The following is a 24,599-nucleotide window of genomic DNA, read 5'->3' on the forward strand; positions in this document are numbered from 1 at the left end:
TACAAGGACGTCATGATGGACAATCAGCCGCCCCTCACATCACCGGGTAAGAGGAGACTTTATTGTAAAGGAGAGAGCAGTACGGAGGCTCCACCTAGATCCCCCATCATCTGATAAACACATAGAAACAATGTATTCAGTCAGTGTGTGTGTTTCCTACAGATGGATCCAGTAATGGGAACCCACCAGAGAGATGTCCCCGTCCTCTGTATTCCCGGGATTCCACACAGGAAGGTCACACCATCCCCCACCATCATCAGGTAGATGATTGACAATTATTTGTAGTTCTGATTTATACACAGCATGATTGTTACAATGAATGTTTTATTATATATTCAGAGTGGAAACCTCGGAGATGATAATGTTGTTTTTAAAGAAGAGTATAAAGAGGAGGATGAGGAGTATGGAGTGATGGAGGAGTTTTCAGAAGGACACAAGGATATGATGGAGCCACCAAATACCAGGAACCCACCAGAGAGATGTCCCCGTCCTCTGTATTCCCGGGATTCCACGCAGGAAGATCACACCATCCCCCACTGTTACAAGGTTGGTGGGATGGAGGTTATCAAACACACTTATAGAGACAATGGGGCTGATTTATAAAGCATTTGCTCCATGAGTTGCGGCGCACGGCGACGCGCAACGGCCATATTTGTATTCACAAAGCATTTGCGCCTGTAACACAGCGCAATTCTCAATTTACTATGAGCATTCCGGCACACGGTGGTCCGCGATCTGTGCGCCGCTATAGACCTGGCGCACAGCATCTTCAACTCAGAATTAAAAGAAGCTGGAAGTGGGAATATTATGGGGGTGATGTGAGGAAGTATAGATATGACTGTCCAAGTAACAAATATGCCCAAAATAGAACGGAAAAGTAACTTCCTCTGAGCAAGCTTGCTGCGCCTGCAAATACACTTGGAACTGCGCTAGGTCAATTTATGCACTGTGCTGTGCAAGCGGCATTTGCACCCGTTCAAGTGCTCTGGTTCACTGCGCCGGCAAAATCTTAGTAAATGCATAGCCACGTAGGTTCATTTGCATAAGTTGAACGGGCGCACCTCTCAACTTGACTTTTTTTTTTTTTTGCGCTGGTTCACTTCTATGGGTTTTTAAAAGCTATTTTCACACAGGTCATATTAGGATTAAGAAAAAAAAAATGCGTGGGGGTCCCCCGAAACTTCATACCAGGCCCTTATCCGAGCACGCAACTTGGCAGGCCGCAGGAAAAGAGGGGGGGCGAGAGCACCCCCCCCTCCTGAACCATACCAGGCCACATGCCCTCAACATGTTGATGAGGACAAGGGCCTCATCCCCACAACCCTGGCCGGTGGTTGTGGGGGTCTGCGGAATCTGGAAGCCCCCTTTAACAGGGGGACCCCCAGATCCCGCCCGCCTGTGTGAAATGGTAAGGGGGTACTTTACCCCTACCATTTCACCAAAAAGTGACAAAAGTGTTAAAAATGACAAGAGACCGTTTTTGACAATTCCTTCATTAAAGTCTCCTTTCTTCTGTTCTTCCTTCTTCCTTTCTTTATCCTTCGGTTTCTTCTTCCATCTTCTTCTTCCTCCGATCCTCTTCTTCTTGCTCCGGTGTTCTGGTCCAGCATCTTCCTCCACGGAGTCTCTCTTCGTTCTCGGGTCGCTCCGCGCAATGGGAGGCTCCCACTGTGTGACGCTTCTCTTCTTCTGACAGGTCTTATATAACGGAGGGCGGTGCCACCCGGTGACTCCACCCCCTCTTCTGAAAGAAGACTTTAATAAAGGAATTGTCAAAAACTGTCTCTTGTCATTTTTAACACTTTTGTTACTTTTTTGGTGAAATGGTAGAGTACCCTTACAATTTCACACGGGGGAGGCCGGGATCTGGGGGTCTCCTTGTTAAAGGGTGCTTCCAGATTCTGATAAGCCCCCCACCTGCAGAACCCCACAACCACCGGCCAGTGTGGGGATGAGGTCCTTGTCAACATGGGGTCTAGGATTTTTGCCCGTCCTGGTTCTCTTCACCCTTCCATGGGGTCTAGGTGCTTTGGGGGGGCTACCCCAAAGCACCCTGCCAATGTTGAGGGCATGTGGCCTGGTACGGTTCAGGAGGGGGGGCGCTTTCTCATCCCCCAATCTTTTCCTGCGGCCTGCAAGGTTGCGTGCTCGGATAAAGGTCTGGTATGGATTTTGAGGTGGACCCCCACACCATTTTTTTGGGTGTGGGGTTGCCCTTAATATCCATACCAGACCTGAAGGGCCTTGTATGCTCTTGGAGGGGAATGCATGCCGTTTTTTTTTTCTAAATCAAAGTCGGCTGGCCCGGGGGGTGACTTACAGTCGTGTTGTAAGTCGCCCCAAGTCGCGCTGTGATTCACACTCAAGTTGTGTCCAAGTTGCCTCCCAAAGTCGCTCTGGAAGTCGTGTTGCCCCTGTGTGAATGGACTGTTAATGATATGGCGCACGCTATTATGAATTGCGCTGGCATATTATGTGTTGTGCTTATGCGTGTGCCGCTTCATACGCTCAGTTGATCATTTATCTGGCGCACAAATGGAGCTATGAACCGGCGCAGCGCATTCATCTTAGTAAATCAGCCCCAATGTGTGGATTTTCTATGCGATGTCACAATAATAAATCTTCTATCTTACAGATGATATTCTCTCTCATTTTCTTGGTTTAGAGTGGAGATCCAATGGATATAGAATTTGAGGTGAAATCAGAAGAAGAAGAGAGGTATGTGAGGGATGATCAGCAGTCTATGGAGGAGGATGGAATAACGGGGACATTTATAGAGGAGGACACTCCTACAGAGATCAGCACAGGTGGGTCATTAACACTAAATCCATTCCTCCACCTATACTGCTCACTGATTGGTCCAGAGTAGGGCGGGGGGCTGGGTGATATGTTGAATGGGTATGTTCATTTTCACCATAGATGTTACTAGATCTAGGCACCTGGAGTATGTGGTTTGGGTCTTCTGCCCCATACCCGGGTATGACAAGATCTCTGACAGAACAATCCCCCCAGGATTACTTGCTCTGTTGTCTGCTGGCTGTGCCGGGTGGAGGGATATGTCTGTATAGTCTCAGACCCAAGTCACTGAGTGCAGTCTCAGGAGATGGGAGGCAGCGGTGTGGGACCTCTGCAACTTGTCTCATGTAATCATTTCATCTTCCACTGATTACTGAATACCAATATTATGAGTCCTGACCCTTAGCCCTTGTACACATGATCGGAGAATCCGTCGGAATGTGTCCTATCGGACCGTGTTGTCAGATAATCCGACTGTGTGTGGTATGCATCGGACTGATTCCATCGGAATATACGTCGGACCCAATTTTCCAACTTGTTGGAAATATTTTCCGACCAACTGGTTCGATCGGACATACTCCGATCATGTGTAGAGAATTTTGATCGGACGCATGCTCAGATCAAATTCCTACATCAAAGCTATTGGCTACTAGCCTGAACGTAGTCCCATCGTAACGAAATTACGTCATCACGTTCTGAATGATCTGATTTTTCGACAACTTAGTCCGACCGTGTGTATGCAACAGTTTCGGACAAGATCCGACGGATTTGGTTGGCAGAATGTCCGACCGTGTGTACAAGGGCTTACACTGTATAATTTATATTGTACATTACATACTCCTGACTCCTGCACTATATACTCTATGTTGTACATTACATCATTCTGATACTATATAGTCCTATCTGTTGTATCTTATACAATATGTTGTACATTACATAGTCCTGACTTCTGCTCTCTCCCCTCCTCCCACTGCTATATATACACATAATATGTATTCTCTTGTGTTACACCCATTTCCTACCAGCTGGACATTTTATATCTGATGATGTGATTGGAGCACAGACTTTTACATGGTGATAATAATGTGATAACATCCTCAGACTTTGGAACCTTAAACAGAAAGTGATAATGGGGGAGGAGTCAATAACCCAATGATGGGGGTCTTCAGATTCAGTCCAGTCCAGTCTTCATCTTGGTTGTTCTCCCCCCATCCTCACTCTCTGACCTCTGGTGGGGCTCAGCCCCGCTGTTATTCATGACTTATGCCCCGTACACACGATAGGATTATCGTAAGAACGTTCTTCGGAATATAATCGTATACGAGTCTCTAATCGAATCGGCCGCCTCATACACACGTTAAGAATATCGTACGAACATCCATCCAAATATAATCGTATGCGCGTCTAGAATCGAATCGGCAGCGTAGTTATAGCAGAAAATCCCCATACGATCAACTCAAACGTCCCCTGTGCGTAGGTACGTTCTGCAGCGTGGTAGTCGGAGGTGATGTCAGAACTTGACCTTGTGTAGGCCACGCCTTTGGGTTCACAGTGGCGTGGAGATCGTAGCATAGAAGGACATGTGTTCATTCGTGAGAATTTCGGTATATACGACAGTTCTTTTCTGAACATGGACATATACATGGAAGAGCAAACACTGCCACTGGTAATGCTTGGAGTTTTGGCCATCTAAAATGGCTTGAAAAAAAAGAAGAAGAAAAGGAGCATATGGTCAAAACAGTGGCTGCAGAACCGAGAGAACTATTCACATATGACCTTACTGCAAGAATTACAGGAGAATAATCCTGACGATTACAGAAACTACCTCAGAATGGATGATGAATGTTTCTAGGAATTGTTGCAGCTGGTGACACCATTAATAAAAAAACAAACTACAATTATGCGGCAGCCAATAAGTCCAGAGCAGAGATTAATTGCAACACTGAGGTATCTTGCAACCGGGAGAAGTCTGCAGGACCTAAAATTCTCCACAGGAATATCACTTCAATCACTGGGGAGAATAATACCAGAAACCTGCAAGGCCATCATTGATGCGCTTCAGAGAAACTATGTCAAGGTAAATTATGTCAACCTACCAATAGTAACCACTTAGGCCCCTTTCACATGGAGCGGATCAGTAATGATCCCCCCGTGATGATCCGCTTGCTCAGCGGGGATCCCGCTGAGCCGGCGGTGAACAGGGCGGTCTCTGCACACTGTGCAGGGACCGCCCTGTCAGCTCTCCGCTCTCCTCTATGGAGATGGGATGAGCACGGACCGTCTGTCTGTGTTCATCCGATCCGCTCTGCAGATGGATTGAAAAATAGGATTTTCCTCCGTCTGGAGAATTGGACCATAGCGGAAGCGGACAATAGCGGCTGTCTGCGGATGTTCACCCGCAGACACCCGCTATCCCATAGGGATGCATGTATGTCCGTATTTCATCCGCAAACGGATGGATGAAATACGGACATACTGTCCGCATGTGTGAAAGGGGCCACCGGACCATTTTGCTGGTCAAAGACCAGACCACTTTTTGTGATTCGGCACTGCGTCGCTTTAACTGACAATTGCGCGGTCAAGCGACGTGGCTCCCAAACAAAATTGACGTTCTTTTTTTTCCCACAAATAGAGATTTCTATTGGTGGTATTTTATCACCTCTGCGGTTTTTAATTTTTGCGTTATAAACAAAAGTAGAGCGACAATTTTTTTTAAAAACGCATTATTTTTTACTTTTTGTTGAATTACAGGTACGCCCGTTTGCCTGCCCGTACCATTCTGCCAACGTACATCGGCGTGAGCTGGCCGGGAACTGGTTAACTAACTAACTTTGTATAGATTTTTTTTTATTGTAAGTTTAATATAGAAAAAAAATCCAAAAAGTATATTAAATAGAATCTAATCTAAAGTATATTAAAACTCTTTATTTTTTTGTTGCTTTTACAGTTTCCAAACAACCCACCTGAGTGGATGGAAGTTGCTAATAAATTCAAAGAATTGTGGAATTTCCCCAATTGTGGAGGAGCCATCGACGGCAAACATGTGCACATCGTTCCACCACCAAATTCTGGATCCTACTACTTCAACTATAAAGGTTTCTACAGGATCATAATGCTAGCGGTAGTAGATGCCAAATACAATTTTCTATATCTTGATATAGGAAAAAATGGCCGGAACTCTGATGGTAGTGTAATCCAGCAGACAGAATTCTATCACCGTCTCCAGAATGGAACACGTAACCTGCCCACACGTGACGACACATTTGAAAACATGAACTTTGTGTTTGTAGCTGATGATGCATGCGCATTAAGTGAAAATGTTTTAAAACCATTCTCTATGCGTAACCTGACTCCAGACCAAAGGATCTTCAATCTATCAAGGGCCCGCAGGGTGGTAGAAAATGCCTTTGGGATCTTGGCCAACAGATTTCGTTTGTTCCTAACAAGCATAAATATGTCAATACCTAAAATTGATATTCTTGTGCTTTGTTGCTGTGTCTTACACAATTACTTACGTCAACATTCACCAGCATACAGTACCCCTTCACCAAGGGATCCGAACACAATGGCAGTGCCTAGTGTTAGCGGCTTTGGTGGTCAAGAAACTATGGAAGTGCTCACACCGTTGAGCAGTGCACACCCGAGATTGCCTACATTGAATGATGAAGCATCAGCCTGATGATGCATACACCGATATAATAGCTAAAATAAACTATTAAAAAAAATATATATATATATATATATATATATATATATATATATACTATTAAACAAAAACAAAAAAAAATATTAAATAGAAAATCAAACATCAATTATGTATCCAACATACATAGACATACCTTTTTGGGGTATACCCAGATTTGAAGATTCATCAAAGGTCATGTGACCACTGTCTTCCTCTTCAAGGAACTGTGTTCCTGCATAAATAGATGGCCCCTGGCTTGATTGACAAACTACCACATCTTCGTCCAGTCTTTTCTTTTTGCTAGGATCTATGCAGATTAGAAAGGAATTATGAAAAGGTAAATAGACAAACAATGTATCTTAAATGCACTCTTTTATTCATAAATATTGTTAACCACTTAACTACCAGCCACTCTCACCCCCTTCTTGCCCAGATCAATTTTCAGCTTTCAGCGCTGTCGCACTTTGAATGACAATTGAGCGGTCATGCTACACTGTACCCAAATAAAATTCTTTATCATTTTCTTCACACAAATAGAGCTTTCATTTGGTGGTTTTTAATCACTGGTGGTTTTCTATTTTTTACAAAAAAATACATAACAATTTTCTTAATAAATTAAATCACTGGTGTGCGCTGATGAGGCGGCACCAATGGCCACTATTAGGCTTAACTGGTGGGCATTGATGAGGCGGCACTACAGATGAGGCACTCATATGCTGCACTGATAGGTGGCACTGATGGGCACTGTTAGGTGGCACTGATGGGTGGTACTGGTAGGCACAGATAGACAGCATGGATAGGTTGAACAGATGGGCACTAATGTCCACTTGCCGCACTGTGTGCCCCCGCAGAAGTTCCGTGCCGCCATTTGACGGCAGCCCAGAACAACAGCTGCACTGCCCCCGTCATTTGACAGTGGGCGGGCAACAAGCAGTTAATAAAGGCATTATCTGGAGGACTTGTCTCTTGATCATGCTCTTCAGGACCTTCTCTATGTACTCTTCTGCGCTTTCTTTTCTTTTCTAAATTTAATTTCTTTCCTGTCAAACATAATATAATACATTTATTTTATAACATGTAATACAGATAAACATAGTTTTGACAAAACAAACATAATAACATTTGCATAATGACAAAGAACATTGCATAAAGATGTTTAATATCAGAAGATGGTTACTTACGTTTCTGAATGGTAACTTGGATTTGATTGAATTGCTCATGTTCTTGTAGCTTCAAGTCTGACCAGCGCTTTCTTAATTGGTCCTTTGAACGGTTAACACCAAGTTTTCTTTGTAGGAGTTCAACCACTTTTTCAAGGATGAGATCCTTCCTGGTGTTAGGCCTTTCATAGTGTTTCATCTTCCCATTGTATTCATGCTTTTCCAGGATGAAAACCATGTCCACCATCTCTGCTCTTGACAAGGGACTTGCTTTACCCTTTTCTGCTGGACTCTGGAGAGACTTTCTTCTCTGTCCTTCTGCATGGAAGTCCTATCATGGCGCTTGGCCGCCTTTTTTGTAGGTTTCTTCGGACTTGCATCTGCAATGTCCGCCATGCTACCTCGTGGTTTTCGTTTGTTGACTGATGTCGCAGTTGGCGCATCACACTGACATTTCACAATGCGGCGTGAAACATATGAGAGGGGCGGAGCTAGGAGCACACGGACAGTGTCATACTTGTGTCGAAAGTTCTTTCCGAAGCAGCGATCGGAGGCCCTGCGATCTTTCAGGCACAGACCCAGCGATTTTTTTTTTCTACCCTGCGATCTGTCAGCATTGCCGAAAGATGGTAGGTCCCATTCTTTTTATGATTTTGTGTTAACTATTGTTTTTGTTTTGGACAGTGTAGTCACAGATGAAAGCATATATATATATATATATATATATATATATATATATATATATATATATATATAGATTCTACATAATTTTTTGGGATAATATTTGTTTGTGTGTATACACACACACACACACACACACAACAATGTATTAAAGGTATGGGAAAAAGAAAAATGTGCTTTGATCCTATTGATTAAATTTACAGATGCAGCAATGTAGATCTGTCTATTTAATACTTGACTATGGACAGAGGGACAGGGGAAATTGACTTACAATCGGGGACAGTCCCCTCAGAATAATGGACAGTTGTTACTTCTATATGTCCATGCATGTTATTTTCCATATGCTGAGCATTTCTATGCTTTTCCTAGGTATGGCGGATAAATTCACCAGGCCTGATTTCCTTATACAATTTATTGAGATGTATAGACAACTACCCTGCCTGTGGAAAGTTAAGTCGAAGGGATACTACGACCGTAACAAAAGGCATGAGGCACTGGAGAAACTTGTTGAATTAGGCAAAGCTGTTTGCCCGAATCCAACAATGGACTATGTGACAAAAAAATAGCAAATCTGAGGACTGTATTTAAAAATTAGTTGAATAAGATCAGAGCATCCCAAAAATCAGGTGCTGGTACGGATGATATCGATGTACCACGCTTATGGTACTATGAAAGTTTACAATTTCTTACAGAAGAGATTGACTCCAGATCTTCAATTAGTACTCTGCCATCATCCTCTGCTCCTTCACCAGTACCCGATTGTCTCTCCCTGGAACAGGATTGTGAAAACTCGGGTGAAGAATTATTGCCACAGGTGAATAGAAATATGGTTCATTATCAATGTCATCATATAATGTCGATTACAACCACCGTTTCCCCATTTCAAACACCGGAGCCAAGAGGAGAGAAGAGAAAATCTTCAGATGGTACTTGTGTATTTCTAGCTCAGGGAGCTGCTGCATTACAGAGGAGACCGGATGACTCCGATGGCTCTGCTATTGTTGTAGCCAACAAACTAAAATTGATGTGCACTGAGCAAAAACAACTGGCCGACAAGTTACTCCTTGAGGTTCTACACAAAGGTGTTAATGTTAAATGAACCCATAATACCTATTTAGCAGAACAACAAGCTGTACCAACAACACCTGTTCCTCCCATGGTGTCCCAACCATTGCAGCAGCAAGGCCCACATTGGCAATATGCTCCCAGGGATAGGCCACCCTCACAGTGCTCAAATGACTACAACTACACACAGCTGGAAATCATTATTTATTCTTGTTCAGTTATTGTTTTTTTGCCTCATACTTGTAATAATCGTTAACGTTTAATAAAGTTATGTTAATAAAGTTATGTGTTTGACATTGTTACTATATGTGTTACTATTATTTTTAGATATTGCTGGTATATAAATATCTAACAAATTAAATAAATGACATTATAAAATCAGATGCTATTATATTAGGGAAAAGGTACATCACAAATTTTAGATTCTATTATAGTCTATAAGTGCTCATCATTGCCACATATCAGTGCCAACATCAGTTGACATCATTACTCATCTATTTAATATTTATTACATTTATTTATCTATTATATATAATAGTATATTAATAAATAATTATATATATATATATATTTAATATTTGATATATATATATATATATATATATATTAGAGACAGAGCAAACTGCAAATATACACAGAACACCCACCCACAACTGATCCCCAATGTCCCCCTCACATTTATAGAACATGCATGTAGGTAATATGACATATACAGGTATCTTTGTTTACTTTTTGTTGGTTTTGTTTCCGGTTCGTTCGTTTGTTTCCGATCATGCGCAGTACACTTCCCGATATTTTAATTTTCGTACGATAACCATACCAATGATCCGATGATCGTTCGTTGTGTTCACATACGGGAAACATTTTCAATCATGTTCCTTCTATAAATTCCGTACGACCGGCCTTAATCGGATGCATTAGACGTGTACTAATGATTCGATTATCGAACGATCTCTCCGAAAGCGGGATTTTTCGTGCGATAATCTTATCGTGTGTACGAGGCATAAATCATGGACTAAATAAGGAAGGTCAGGACTTCTTGTGTTGGGAAGATGGCAATGAGTGATAGAGGGGGAGGGGACACTCGTCCTATAATCCCCTCATCACTGTCACTCCTATAGAAGACAGTTCTCGTTGTTTCCTCCCTCTCTGACTAAGGTCCATGAATAAAGAAATGATCTGGTAGGAGATCAGAGGACCCATTTACTAGTTACCTTGAGGGGGGAATTGTAAGATCCTCAGAGACAAAGCTGCCTGATGTGGGCGGAGTCCTGGTTTAGGGGAACCAATCAGCTCATGTCTAGTAATAATCTTTGTATTTCTATTTTAGTAGATGGACGGGAGATGAGGAAAACCTCAGAGGATTGTCTCACTTTGTCTCCAGACTGTAAAGTAGAAGATGAGGACATCACACAGTATAGTCCAGGAGAAAACCCGACTACCTCAAATGTCCATCCGGCACCACACAGTGTAGATGGACCATCGTATTCCTCTTATCCTGAGGAACCTCAGACTGTGAGGGACGGGGCCGTCCTTCCAACAGAGAAGAGATTTTCCTGTACTGAGTGCGGGAAGTGTTTCCATTCTAAATCCAAACTTATTGTTCATAAAAGATCTCATACTGGTGAAAAGCCATATTCCTGTTTGGAGTGCGGGAAATGTTTTACACAGAAGTGCGATCTTTACCGACATCAGAGATCTCACACGGGGAAGAAGCCGTATTCCTGTCCTGAGTGCGGGAAATGTTTCCATTCTAAATCCCAACTTAATGTGCATAGAAGATTTCACACAGGAGAGAAGCCGTATTCCTGTCCTGAGTGCGGGAAATGTTTCCATACTAAATCTGAACTTAATAGACATCAGAGATCTCACACGGGGCAGAAGCTGTATTCCTGTCCTGATTGTGGGAAATGTTTTTCACAGAAGTCCTATCTTTCCACACATCAGAGATCTCACACAGGGGAGAAGCCGTATTCCTGTCGTGAGTGCGGGAAATGTTTTTCACAGAAGTCAGATCTTTCCACACATCAGAGATCTCACACGGGGGAGAAGCCGTTTTCCTGTCCTGAGTGCGGGAAATGTTTTTCAGTGAAGTCCAGTCTTTCCAAACATCAGAGATCTCACACGGGGGAGAAGCCGTATTCCTGTCCTGAGTGTGGGAAATGTTTTTCACAGAAGTCCAATCTTTACAAACATCAGAGATCTCACACGGGGGAAAAGCCGTTTTCCTGTCCTGAGTGCGGGAAATGTTTTTCAGTGAAGTCCAAACTTTTCATACATCAGAGAGCTCACACGGGGGAGAAGCCTTATTCCTGTCCTGAGTGCAGGAAATGTTTTTCAGAGAAGTCCTATCTTTCCACACATCAGAGATCTCACATGGGGGAGAAGCCATATTCCTGTCCTGAGTGCAGGAAAAGTTTTTCACGTAAGTCCCATCTTTCCACACATCAGAGATCTCACACGGGGGAGAAGCCATATGCCTGTCCTGAGTGCGGGAAATGTTTTTCAGAAAAGTGCAACCTTTACACACATCAGAGATCTCACACGGGGGAGAAGCCGTTTTCCTGTCCTGAGTGTGGGAAATGTTTTTCAGTGAAGTCCAAACTTTCCACCCATCAGAGATCTCACACGGGGGAGAAGCCGTATTCCTGTCCTGAGTGCGGGAAATGTTTTTCAGAGAAGTCCCATCTTTCCACACATCAAAGATCTCACACGGGGGAGAAGCCGTTTTCCTGTCCTGAGTGTGGGAAATGTTTTTCAGAAAAGTGCAACCTTTACACACATCAGAGATCACACACGGGGGAGAAGCCGTTTTCCTGTCCTGAGTGTGGGAAATGTTTTTCAGTGAAGTCCAAACTTTACACACATCAGAGATCTCACACGGGGGAGAAGCCGTTTATCTGTCCTGAGTGCGGGAAATGTTTTTCAGAGAAGTCCTATCTTTCCACACATCAGAGATCTCACACGGGGGAGAAGCCGTATTCCTGTCCTGAGTGCAGGAAAAGTTTTTCACGTAAGTCCAATCTTTCCACACATCAGAGATCTCACACGGGTGAGAAGCCATATGCCTGTCCTGAGTGTGGAAAATGTTTTTCAACGGGGTGCAATCTTTACAGACATCAGAGATCTCACACGGGTGAGAAGCCGTATTCCTGTCTTGAGTGTGGGAAATGTTTTTCACAGACGTCCAATCTTTCCAAACATCAAAAATCTCACACGCGGAGAAGTCGTATTCCGGTTCTGAGTGAGGGAATTGTTCCTCACTGAAGTCCTGTCTTCCTGTACATCAGGGATCCCACACAACCCTCGAGGTGTATTAGTGCCTTGAGTGTGGGAAATGTCTTCTATATGAATGTTGCTGGACATCACAGCTCTCATGTGGGGAAGAAGCACACCCTGATGTACACCTCAGATATACTCCATGGCTGATCTTCATCATGGAAGAAACAGTTGATAAGGAGATCAGAGATCACCAAAGACATGGATGAAGTGTTGTACCGTGTCGGCCATTGATAGCAGGAGAAAAATAAAAATGGAGTCATTTCCTCTCATCCATTTTGTAGCTTTTGTAAATATTGAAATAAAATAGTTGAATGAATGAATGTCGCACGCATTCCTCCCACTGTGAGGTCATTTCTTTGTAATTCTAAAAACATTTTATTAGAAAAGAGTGCAGTTGTTGTGACATTTATAAAGGAAATGTTACCAAAGCAGCACACAGACCCCCCTGAGGTTCTTCTGTGTATTTGGGGGTCTTTGGAGGGTCTTTGTGCTGCTTAATAAAAAAGAAGCCGGCAATGAAATGTCATTTTCTGTAAATTTAAACCAATTAATTTTTCCTTTGTAAAATGTCACATTTTCTGTATTCCATCCAACAGAAAGAATGAAAAACTGTATAGAGACCCCCAAATATATACCAGACCCTTTGCTTTCCTCCCCCCCCTTTCCCTCTCTCCTCCCTCCTTTTTCTCTTCCTCCCTTTCCTTTCCCCCTTTCTCTCTAAACCCCCAAACCCCTCCCCCTCTGTTTTTCTTTCCCTTTTTCTCCTCATCTTTTCTATTGAAGTCGCTGAATTGTATATTATTCTTATTCCATCTTTATGAACCAATTAATATTGTTGTGAGTGGTATGGAATCTTAATGAAGATCTCAGCAATTATTCTCAGTGCCTCCAACCTAAGGCTCGGTTCACACAGGGGGCGACACGAGGCGACACGACTTGCCGTGCCGCGACCTGACAAGTCGCCCCCGTTCTGTACTACGGAACCGTTCTAAGAGGAGCGACTCGAGTCGCTCCGACTTAGAAAAAAGGTTCCTGTACTACTTTTGGGCGACCTCGGGCGACTTGCATTGACTTCTATACAGAAGTCATTTGCAAGTCGACGCTGAGGTCGCGGCAGGTCGCGGCGTGGCAAGTCATGTCGCCTCGCGTCGCCCCCTGTGTGAACCGAGCCTTACGGTAATTTAATAAATGTTATTCTGATTGTCAGTGCATATCACAATCCTTTCCTGAGTTAGTTAATTTATGGGGTTTTATTACCAAAGTATATAATATCTCCCAACAAATGAATAAGTAAAATAATTTTGACTTTATTAATTAGCGAGTATATTAATACAATTTCATACAGAACTATATTTTCTGGTGATTGAGACTTCACACAAACATTATTAAAACATCAATATTTTCACTGAGAAAAACTAATAGAATTACTCAAGGGAGTTCAGATTGATCTGTTGGAAAAATATGTGTGGTAATTCACCTTTTATATTCAAGAACGCAATATCGCTTGTCGCTCAGGGGAGTGGTCCTCCAAACTTCTCCGGCCGGAAGAAATTTGAAGTATATCTCACAGAGTCCGCAGAACGGTATTGCCAATTTGAATTAATTATTAAACCAACAGAGCTTCAGAAATGACATGGAGCAATAAACTTCCCTGGGATCACAGAAATCTAAATTGATATAAAATGTTGCTTGAATTCCTTAAAACACGGATATAATAATACACCCCCCGACAGTCAATAAACATCAATACATAACCTCTAAAATATGATTCCTATAATTTACAAGAGCGGATATAAAATAGAATTTGTGTGGTCTGGATCTTACCAATCAGCTTAAAAAGGGAAGATGTCCGCCAAAATCTAAGAAACATCTAATGGTTTCAGTCATAAAGCCCAGCAAGATGGGGAGTGGTCAAATATCAGCAGACTTCTTGATGTCGGAGGTGCATCTGGTGTGGGGTCTGTGATCCTCTACTTAGGGCTTTCCCAACCTTTATACCATTTTGGGACAATACACCTATAAAATTTATCATGAGCTCAGCCCAGAAGGTTCGGCTTACTCTCCATTGGTTGGGGAAATTTTTATGATCGGCCAGGTACCAACTGTAATATTATCTTCAGCCACTGGGGGTGTCTGAGGATAACAAATGTGTATTCAACTTACTTTGTTAAAAGAAGGGATATATATATTTTTTATATAATGAGTGTTTTCTATATTTTGGGGATGTGAATATATGTCTATATTTTTCAGGGATTCTTAGTAATTGGTGTATAATACAATCCTTGATTTATAGATGTGATTAATTAGAATCACGCAAAATGGAGGTTTATATGAACAGTGACGTGACATAACAATGACGTATTTCCTATTTCAACCTAATTGTCTTGAGACCACACATGTAATATGTAGATTTCTGTATATATGAGGCTTGTCTATACTTATGATGGTTACTTAAGCACAATTTTTAATTTGTACTATAGTAAAATATCATATCCTTAATTCTAATATACGTATATTCATGATGTAAAAATATACACAAGTTTTCAATGTTTCCTTACAGCGTCTCAAATGAACTTTGAACATTCAGGACACAATCCCATTGTTTACTTTTCTAATAGAGGTGTCTTATCTGTCCTGTTGGGGTAGACCTCCACCTCGTATCTTAGTCATTGTCTCATTGACATCTGAGTCCATATTGAGGTTGACTTTAGGATATCTGTTCACTCTCTGATACAATAGGTTTATTTATTTAAGCCTTCCTTGAATTAAGAGTTTTTGTGGCTTCAGTCTGAGTCAGCTTGAGACTTTTGTTTGTCGCAGCCCAGCTTTTCAATGGGTCATATAAATTGGTCACCTAATTCTGATGGGAGGAGAAAGTGGTCCTTTGGTATCGCTGATTTAGATTTTACCAGACTAAAACAAGAATAATAAAATATGATATTTTGAGGTATATGTTATGACAAAATCCCCCTTTTGAATTCCTGGTATGTCCTGGAAACGTAGCAGGGATTCGCTCCATAATGAAAGTTAGAGGGTGATAACTGGGTGTGTAAGGTATTGAAGATTACGGTTGTTGGTAATTGTTCGTAGATTTCTCGGGATACTTTTGACAATCGGATGGTGAGAAGTTGAACCACTAACCATAGTATTAACAGTCCGATACAAATTAGAATCATTATATCTGTTATTGGAAAATATGTTCTGCTCTCTAATAAGATATGGTCCTTCTCGGAATATTCAAACACTTCAATTGATATATTGTTCTTTTTTTATAGACATCTTGAGGGTGTGGTTAGGCTTATGTTCTAATAGGAATTTGAGGTCCGAGTTCATTGGGTTTTCCTGATGTTGGAAGGCATCGACACTTTCAACTTCCCCTTCCCAGACTTCAGTTCCTATCGGATATAATGTGGTTTTCCCGATTAGTGATTCTCGCATTGGTTGGGACCTTGATAATAGATACTGTAGCGGGTAGAGTTATGACATGGCTCATGATTTGCTTTTCATAAAATATGCTCATGTTTTTTTAACAGAGTGCTTACTAGCCATGCGTCTTTCACGAGTATTTCCTTTACTTCTGAGGTATCTGTAGTCTTCCGCATTTGTACTTCGCATTGTTCGGCACCATGTTTTTTATATTCCATGCCACATAGTGCATGAGTTGTGTCATATACGAATGGGTTTCCGTTGCATTGGAAATTGATGTCCTTGAATTGTGTGCATTCCTTCAAAAGGGATATAGCGTATAAATCCGGCATCCAGGGTTGGTAGGCAATCAGGTCTGGGGTTTTGATCTGTATGTGTATATCATCCCTCAATGTTCCGACATTATGGATTGTTTTCATCTGAAAAATATTCTTAGAAGAGACGGGTATGGCTAACAAGAAACACGCCTCCAGATCTTCTGGATTGATATATAGCGGCATAGCACTTCCTGTTTTGAAAGCCAAGTTGACTTGGTGAGTAGGTCTCAGTGGACACAAAATAAAGGGGAATGTGTGCATGGGAGAGATCGTTCATTCCATTCTGTATTTTGTTTAGATAGGCTAATGTGTGAAATAGAATTGGTTCTTGCATGTATAGTAGTTCCCTTTTAAAGAGTTCGTGGCTCTGATGGAGGTCGATAGACCGGGTGATAAGTTCTGAATGCAAGTTGACAGTGACCACCGTGTCATTAATGATGGTACGGAAATCAGTTAACTCAGTTTTTTGTGTTTTAAGTTCTTGGTGGATGGCTTGAATATTCATTTGTAAATTTTCAATTTCCGTTGCGAGCGGACCGAAAAATTTGTACGAACTTTAAAACCCCATTGAAGTCTATGGGACTCGAATGGCCGAAATAAAAAAGTGCTAATTTTAATGGCTAATATGCAAGATACTGTCCTAAAAAGGGTTTGGGGGCCTGGCTCCTGCCCCAGGGGACATGGTTCAATGCTTAAAATGTTTTTAAAAATGGCCGTTTTGGCGGGAGCACTGATTTTAATGACAATTAATGTGAAAAAAAGTGAAATATTCTTTTAAATATCATGCCTGGGGGGTGTCTATAGTATGCCTGTGAAGTGCCACGTGTTTCCCGTGTTTAGAACAGTCCCTGCACAAAATGACATTTAACGGAAAAAAGTCATTTCAAACTGCTTGTGTTTTTATTGTAATATCTGGTTCTGGCAATATGGATGAAAATCATTGAGAAAAATGGCATGGGTAGCCCCCCTGCCCATTACCAGCCCCTTTGGGTCTTGTACAGATATTAAGGGGAACCCCATATCCATATTAAAAAAGGAAAGGCATGGGGCCCCCAGGCCCTATATACTCAGAACAGCAGTATACAGGCGGTGGAAAAAAGACAGGGACTGTGTAGATTTGTTGTGTTAAGTAGAATCTTTTTGTAATTTTGAACTGGTACATTTTTAAAGTGTAGCTCCAGTCAAAAAAAACATAGGGAAGGGTTATCACCCCTGTATAATTTGTTTTGCCATCCGTCTTTTTTCATATTACTTCCTGTTGTCTCCTTCCGTTTGCAAGTAGGAGACGTTTGTAAGTTGGATGTTTGAAAGTAGGGGCCTGCCCTATATGCTCTGCAGAAATGGCGGAACAAGGTGTTGGTGTTGTAAACGATTATATCAAGAATTGTAATTACACGCCATTGTTGAACAGTGATAGAAAAATTGGGCCTTTGGTGGTTGTGGTGCTGGTGCCACAACACTATAAGTCCTCACAGTTACTCTGGGTGGGCACAGGGGCTGTAAAACAGGGGCTGAAAAATTGGGCCGTAGGCACTGGTGCCACGACACTGCAACCTCTCCCATATACTCTAGTTGTGGTGCAGGAATGACCCTGCTGCAAAGCATTGCATCAAAAATTGTAATTAAATGCCCCTGTTAAACAGGGGCTGAAAAATTGGGCTGGTGGCATCACCCAGAACCAAAAATGTTCTTCCAACATATCAACGGAGGAGGAAGAGGATAGACAATCAACAAAACAGGACAGTCACTCAACATCAGCATAGGCAGTCTTGAAGGGATGTGATATTTCAAAAAAAAATATTCGGTTACATCAGCTTCAGGTACTTGGTAGCTGTGGGTGATCCAAGACTGATTCATCTTTATGAAGGTCAGTCGATCAACCGAGTCGGTGAACAGGCGCACCCTGTGATCGGTAACAAAGCCACCAGCAGCACTGAAGGTGCGTTCCGAAAGAACACTGGATGCAGGACAGGCCAGTAGCTCAATTGCATACTGTGCAAGCTCTGTCCAGTGATCCATCCTCAAGACCCAGTAAGCCAGAGGATTTTCGGTGGGGAAGGTGTCCAAGTCTGACCTTGCCCCTAGGTATTCCAGCACCATGTAAATCAGACGCTGGCGATGGTTGCTGGAACCCATCATACCTTGGGGCTGCGGACTAGAAAATTGTCTGAACGCATTGGTCAGACAGCCACCTTCTCCACCGCTCCTTCTGACCGAAGCCTCAGCAACACGTTGTCCAGGACCAGAAGTTTGTAACCTCCCAGTCTCTGGGAACGCGTTGCACAGACCTTTCTGCAAGGCCTCCTGGAGATGTCTCATCCTCTGCTCCCTCTGCGATGGCAAGATAAGGTCGGCAACCTTACCCTTGTACTGTGGATGAAGGAGAGTGGCCAGCCAGCAATGGTCCCTCTCCTTGATCCGAAGAATACGAGGATCCTTCCGCAGGCTTTGCAGGATCAGGGAGGCCATGCAGCGTAGGTTAGCTGAGGCATTCGGTCTGGAGTCCTCTGGGTCACTAAGGACAACATGATCCGCAGCTACCTCCTTCCAGCCATGTACAAGTCCACGTGTTTCTTGGGACTATAAATCATCCCTACAAGACTGCTGCTGCTGATGCTGAGTGACAGCCTCCACCTCCATGCTGACACAATCATCCTCTTCCTCCTCCTCATCCTCTTCCTGTGTGATGGGTGGCACAGCAGGAACACTGTCTGGATAAAGGGGGCCTTGAGAGGCAAGGAAGTCCTCCTCTTCCTGCCTCTGTTCTGTCTCAAGTGCCCTGTAAATCATTCCTACAAGACTGCTGATGCTGAGTGCCAGCCTCCACCTCCATGCTGACACAATCATCCTCCTCCTCCCCGTCCTCTTCCTATGTGATGGGTGGGACAGCAGGAACACTGTCTGGATAAATGGGGCCTTGAGAGGCAAGGAAGTCCTCCTCTTCCTGCCTCTGTTCTGCCAACAAGTGGACAAGAGGTACAGTGTCACTGATGCATGCATTGTCACTGCTCACCATCCTCGTGGCCTCCTCAGATGGTGACTGGACAGTGCATGCATCCCTGGTCATGCCCCATTGGTGTGGTGAAAAAAAAGCGAGCTCCCCTGACCCCGTCCTGGTGCCATAGTCGCACTGGTACTCATTAATGGCCCCCTGCTGCATGTGCAGCCGCTGCAGCATTGCTAGCATTGAGTTCCACCTGGTGGGCATGTCACATATAAGGCGGTTCTTGGGCAGGTTCAACTCCTTTTGGAGCTCAGCCAGCCGAGTACTGGCATTAAATGATCAGTGGAAATGTACACAGACTTTCCTGGCCTGCCTCAGGACATCCTGTATGCCCGGGTACCTGCCCAAGAACCGCTGCACCACCGGGTTAAGGACGTGAGCCACATAGGGCACATGGGTCATATGTCCCTGCCGGAGGGCAGAGAGGAGGTTGGTTCCATTGTCGCAAACCACCATTCCTGGCTTAAGCTGGTGTGGCGTCAACCACCTCTCGGCCTGCCCCTGCAGAGCTGACAAAATATCTGCCCCAGTGTGGCTCCTGTCTCCCAAACAAACCAGCGCAAGAATGGCATGGCATAGTTTTGCCTGCGTACTTGCGCAGCCCCTTGAACGCCTACGGAGCACCGCTAGTTCTGAGGACAGAGCACTGGAAGAGGCCATGGAGGAAGAAGAAGAGGAGGGGGTGGAGGAGAGAGGTGTGTCACAACCAGTAGAAGCATTTTGGAGGCAGAACAACCTCCAAAACTACTGCACCTTGTCCTGCATCCTTCCCAGCTGCCAGAAGAGTGATCCAATGGGCCATGAAAGACAGGTAACGTCCCTGTCCATGCCTGCTGGACCATGAGTCAGGGGTAATATGCATCTTACCGATGACCGCTCTGTCCAGCGAGGGCAACGAGCTGCATGGCAGGTCAACATATGTCTGGTCAAGCATGTGGTGCCCAAGCAGCTGATGTTTTGACCACACGAAATATGATTGAGAGATATGTTGCAAATAGCAGCTGTGCGATCTGATGTACTCGTCTCAAAAAAGGCCCACACCAAAGAACTTTTGGAATAACGTCCAGAGTCACCGCCCTGCACAGGCTGAGCTCTGTGGTGTGATTCAGTCGGTGTGCTGCCCCTAAGCTGGCCCCCGGAGGGCATCCTGCATCATTGGAGATGTGCCTCCTCCTCCTCTCTCCTATCAGGCACCCACGTGGAGTTAGTGACCTCATCATCCTGTCCCTCTTCATCACTGGAGCAATCCTGGCAGTATGCTGCAGCTGGTGGAACATAACTGCTAGATTGCTGTCTTCTTGAGCATCCCCTCTCTCTGTGCTCATGCTACTGCCTTCCTCTAGCTGGGTATCATCATCAGAGCCTTCAAAACGCTGGGCATACTCCTGGAGCATGTACACAACACTGCTCAAACAGTTCGGGGGACTCCTCATGGTGGGCCTAGGGAAGGAGTGACTGATGACATTGAGATGAGGGAAGAGGATGCGTTGGCAGCTGCTTTGCTAGTACCCTGAGCCTGGGTGAAAGAGGATGAGGAGGGCTTGGTCATCCACTCTACTAAGTCTTCGGCATGATGTGGCTCAACATGTCCAGCTGCCGAAAATAAGGACAAGTGTGTCCCATGGCCACATGCTGATGACGATGCACCACGTCCACGACCAGCACTGTTGTCTCTAGACACAGAGCCTGCTTGCCCTCTTTTATTGGCTCGTGACTGTCTGCCTCTCATTGTTGGCCTTCCAGACATAGTAATGGCCTGCAGGGAGATGGGAAAACCAGCAATTGGGTAGCGTATATACTGGAGACACACAATACCCACTTTAACTCCTGCAGATGCCTGTATTAGAGAACACCAGCAATAAAGGGTAGCTACAGGTGTATACTGTGCTGGAGGCACACAACACCCACTTTAACTCCTGCAGATGACTGTACTAGAGAACACCAGCAAAAAAGGGTAGATACAGGTGTATACTGTGCTTGGGGCAACCAACACCCATTTTAACTCCTGCAGATGCCTGTATCAGAGAACACCTGCAATAAAGGGTAGCTACAGGTGTATACTGTGCTGGAGGCACACAACACCCACTTTAACTCCTGCAGATGCCAGAGAAAAGAACACACTGTCCCTGCCTATCCTTCTCTCTCTGCATGCCAGAACACACTACACAAGGCCTCTGCGCTGGCGGCCTTATATAGTGTGGGGCGTGTACTAAAACCCCGAGCTATAATTGGCCACAGGCATCCTGCTTGTGGCCAATTATGGCTCTCCTCGCTGCCGGCGCTGTGATTGGCCAAGCATGTGGGGTTACAGTGCATGCTTGAGCAGTCATGAGCCAGCAATGCACTGCGATGAAGCAGTGCATTGTGGGCAGTGAGCGCCACACAAATGTGGCTCGGTATTTGCCGAACGGGCGAAAAGCCAGCGTTCAACTCAAACACCAAGGTCATCCCTAATGCACTGTTCTGGTTGAGATAAAAAGATGGAAACCACTTTAGATAAAAAAAGAGATCAAAAAGCTATCTTACCATGAAGGAAAAGACCAAGAAAGACTCCTTACAGAAAAGGACAGCAAGTTCCGAAGTCCTATGAGCTGAAGTAATGGCAACCAGAACACACAACCTTCCATGTCAAACAACAAAGGGAACAAAAAGGAAGCTCCTGAATAGGCTCAAATGGAGAATTCTGTAAAAACAGAAATAACTAAATTAAGATCCCATGAAGCCAATGATGGGCTGACTGGAGAAACAACATACTGTATGTGATCTAGTACAAAGGCATGCACCAAGAACAGGAACAGCAACCAGCCTCCAAAAGACAGTCAAAGCCAAAATATGGCCCTTTATCATACACAAGGCCAGAAACAAATCATACCCCCTGTGGAGGAATCCAAGGTACAAGCAGGAAACCGCTAGGTCAACACCACGCAACATACGATTGCCAAGACTTTTGAAAAGAATTCCTTGACTTAGCCATACTAGCCTTCAAAAAAGCAGGAAAAACAAAAGGCCTAGACACCCCTATCTCTTATAACCTTTTTGACTGCAATAGCCAATCTGGTATGCCGACTGACAACATAAGGCTGGAATAATCTGGCCTTTCAACTGCAGTGCTTGACTATCCAGAGATCCAAGGATTGTCCTCTGAAAAGTCACAACATTGGAACACCATGTTCTCCTGGTCCCAGTCAGAACATACAAAAGCACAGGAATCCCCTCCACCTGAATGCAGTGAAGCAAATGAGGGAAAAATGCAGCAGAGGGAAGGCAGAAGCAAGGATTACCGATCCCACAATGTCACCAGAGCAACTAACACAGAAGCACGAAGGATGCTGGTCTTAAGACACACTTGCTTAGTTCCCCATTGAACCTGGACTCCAGAAGTCCACATCGGGAGAGCCTCACCATTGACTGTGCTCCAGAACACCTCCAGATGAAGAGCTTGCTTCTACAGAGACAACTGCTGACAGCTGAGAAAAATTCAATTGGCAAACATCCATGCCTGGAGGATGAGCAATTACTAGAGCTTTAACCCTTTTGCTGCCAAGCCCTGCAATTCACTTTTATATTCTGGTGGCCAGTTTGCAGTTTTTCTATTGCTTTTTTTCGCTTACAGCTTTCAGAGTTTGTTAAAGACCCCCCAAACCATACATTTTCTAAAAGCACATGACTTATAGAATTTAAAAAAAAATGTGCTAATGTTTTCTTTATGCCCCACAATAGTTGTGCATGTTTATGAATTCACTGTTTTCTTAAAAAAAAAAAAAAACACTAAAAAGTGGATACATACATGGCAAAACGTACAAAATTCCTGCTAAATATAAAAGCTAAGACTGTATTGAGTTAATAAATATTTGTAAATTTTGAATTGTGCCTTTTTATTAAATGGTGAAAACTGAAGGTACGCAAAATGGTAAATAAAAACAATTTACTCTTAAAATCTGATGTTATATTTTTTCCATTACAGATTTCAGAGTTTGTAAAAGACCCCTCAAACCATATATTTTCTGAAAGCACACGACCATTAGAATAAATAAAATGTGCTACTGATTTTTTTAGGGTCCACAATAGTTGCGCAAATGGTTAGCAAAATGCTATTTCCACTAAAAATCATTATTAGTGGACAATCATAACATAACTTATAACATTTCTGATAAATTCCTACTAAATCCTCATTCACATGGGATGTACGCTTCTGGAGGGCCATGTTTACCCATATGGAGATGCCCAGGTGTTCCGTGCATCCCCATGCAGGCAGTCCCATTCATGTCAATTAGGATGCAGTGGCACAGCCTCTGCTTCTAATCTGACATTAGTGTGGGGGTACGGCCCAAACACAGATGGTGTGAGCTCAGGGACATGGGCCCGGACCCACATGGATGTCAAATTAGGAACAGCTGCTGTTTGTGCAGTTGCTACAAATGCACGGAATACCTGTGCTTTCCTGTGCGGGTAAACAGGGCCTCACAGGGGCATAAACTGTAGCATGCTCTGTGTGAACGAGGCCTTACTTTTTTAATATTATTTATTATTATTATTTTTATTTTATTTTTTACAACTTTATCTTTAATATTTTGTACTTTTTTTGGGAGGGGGGCTTTGGTGAGATATCAGAGGTCTAAACAGACCCCTGATGTCTCTTATTTCAGACAGATAAATGGATTGAAGACATTCCCTTTCTCTGCAGCCTAACCTGCACATTACATGAATGAATAGGAGTCTATATAGGGACCTCTATTCATTCATAAACTGAAACATAGTAAACACGGTTTACCTGTTCTCAGTTATCAATAGATACAGGAGCGATTGGTAAAGATCACTGACTGTGTCCATTGAAGGAAAGGGAGGGGGCTGGTGAACACATGTTTAATAGGGATGAGCCGAACACCCCCCGGTTCGGTTCGCACCAGAACTTGCGAACGACCCCCGCGTTCGGCACGAACGTTAGAACCCCATTGAAGTCTATGGGACTCGAACGTTCGAATTGGACAGTGCTAATTTTAACGGCTAATATGCAAGATAGTGTGCTAAAAAGGGTTTGGCGATCTGCCTCCTGCCTCAGGGGACATGGGCCACTGCAAAAAAAAGTTTTAAAAACTACCGTTTTGGCGGGAGCACTGATTTTAATGACGATTAAAGTGAAAAAAAAAAGTGAAATATTCCTTTAAATATGGTGCCTGGGGGGT

The 24,599-nt window shown here is 43.6% G+C and overlaps 1 protein-coding gene across 1 annotated transcript in view; it reads left to right on the forward strand.

Moving 5' to 3' along the window:
• LOC143986913 (uncharacterized) overlaps positions 1 to 24,599 on the forward strand; it is a 417,248-nt gene that overhangs the window by 202,862 nt on the left and 189,787 nt on the right. Inside the window, 4 exon segments of the mRNA XM_077485322.1 lie at positions 340 to 546; positions 2,666 to 2,807; positions 10,718 to 12,231; positions 20,398 to 20,403. Coding sequence (XP_077341448.1) covers positions 340 to 546; positions 2,666 to 2,807; positions 10,718 to 12,231; positions 20,398 to 20,403 — 1,869 coding nt within the window.

Source organism: Lithobates pipiens, unplaced genomic scaffold, assembly GCF_037356315.1.
Source record: "Lithobates pipiens isolate NorthernLeopardFrog02 unplaced genomic scaffold, aLitPip1_a1.2 Scaffold_18, whole genome shotgun sequence".
Lineage (NCBI taxonomy): Eukaryota > Metazoa > Chordata > Amphibia > Anura > Ranidae > Lithobates > Lithobates pipiens.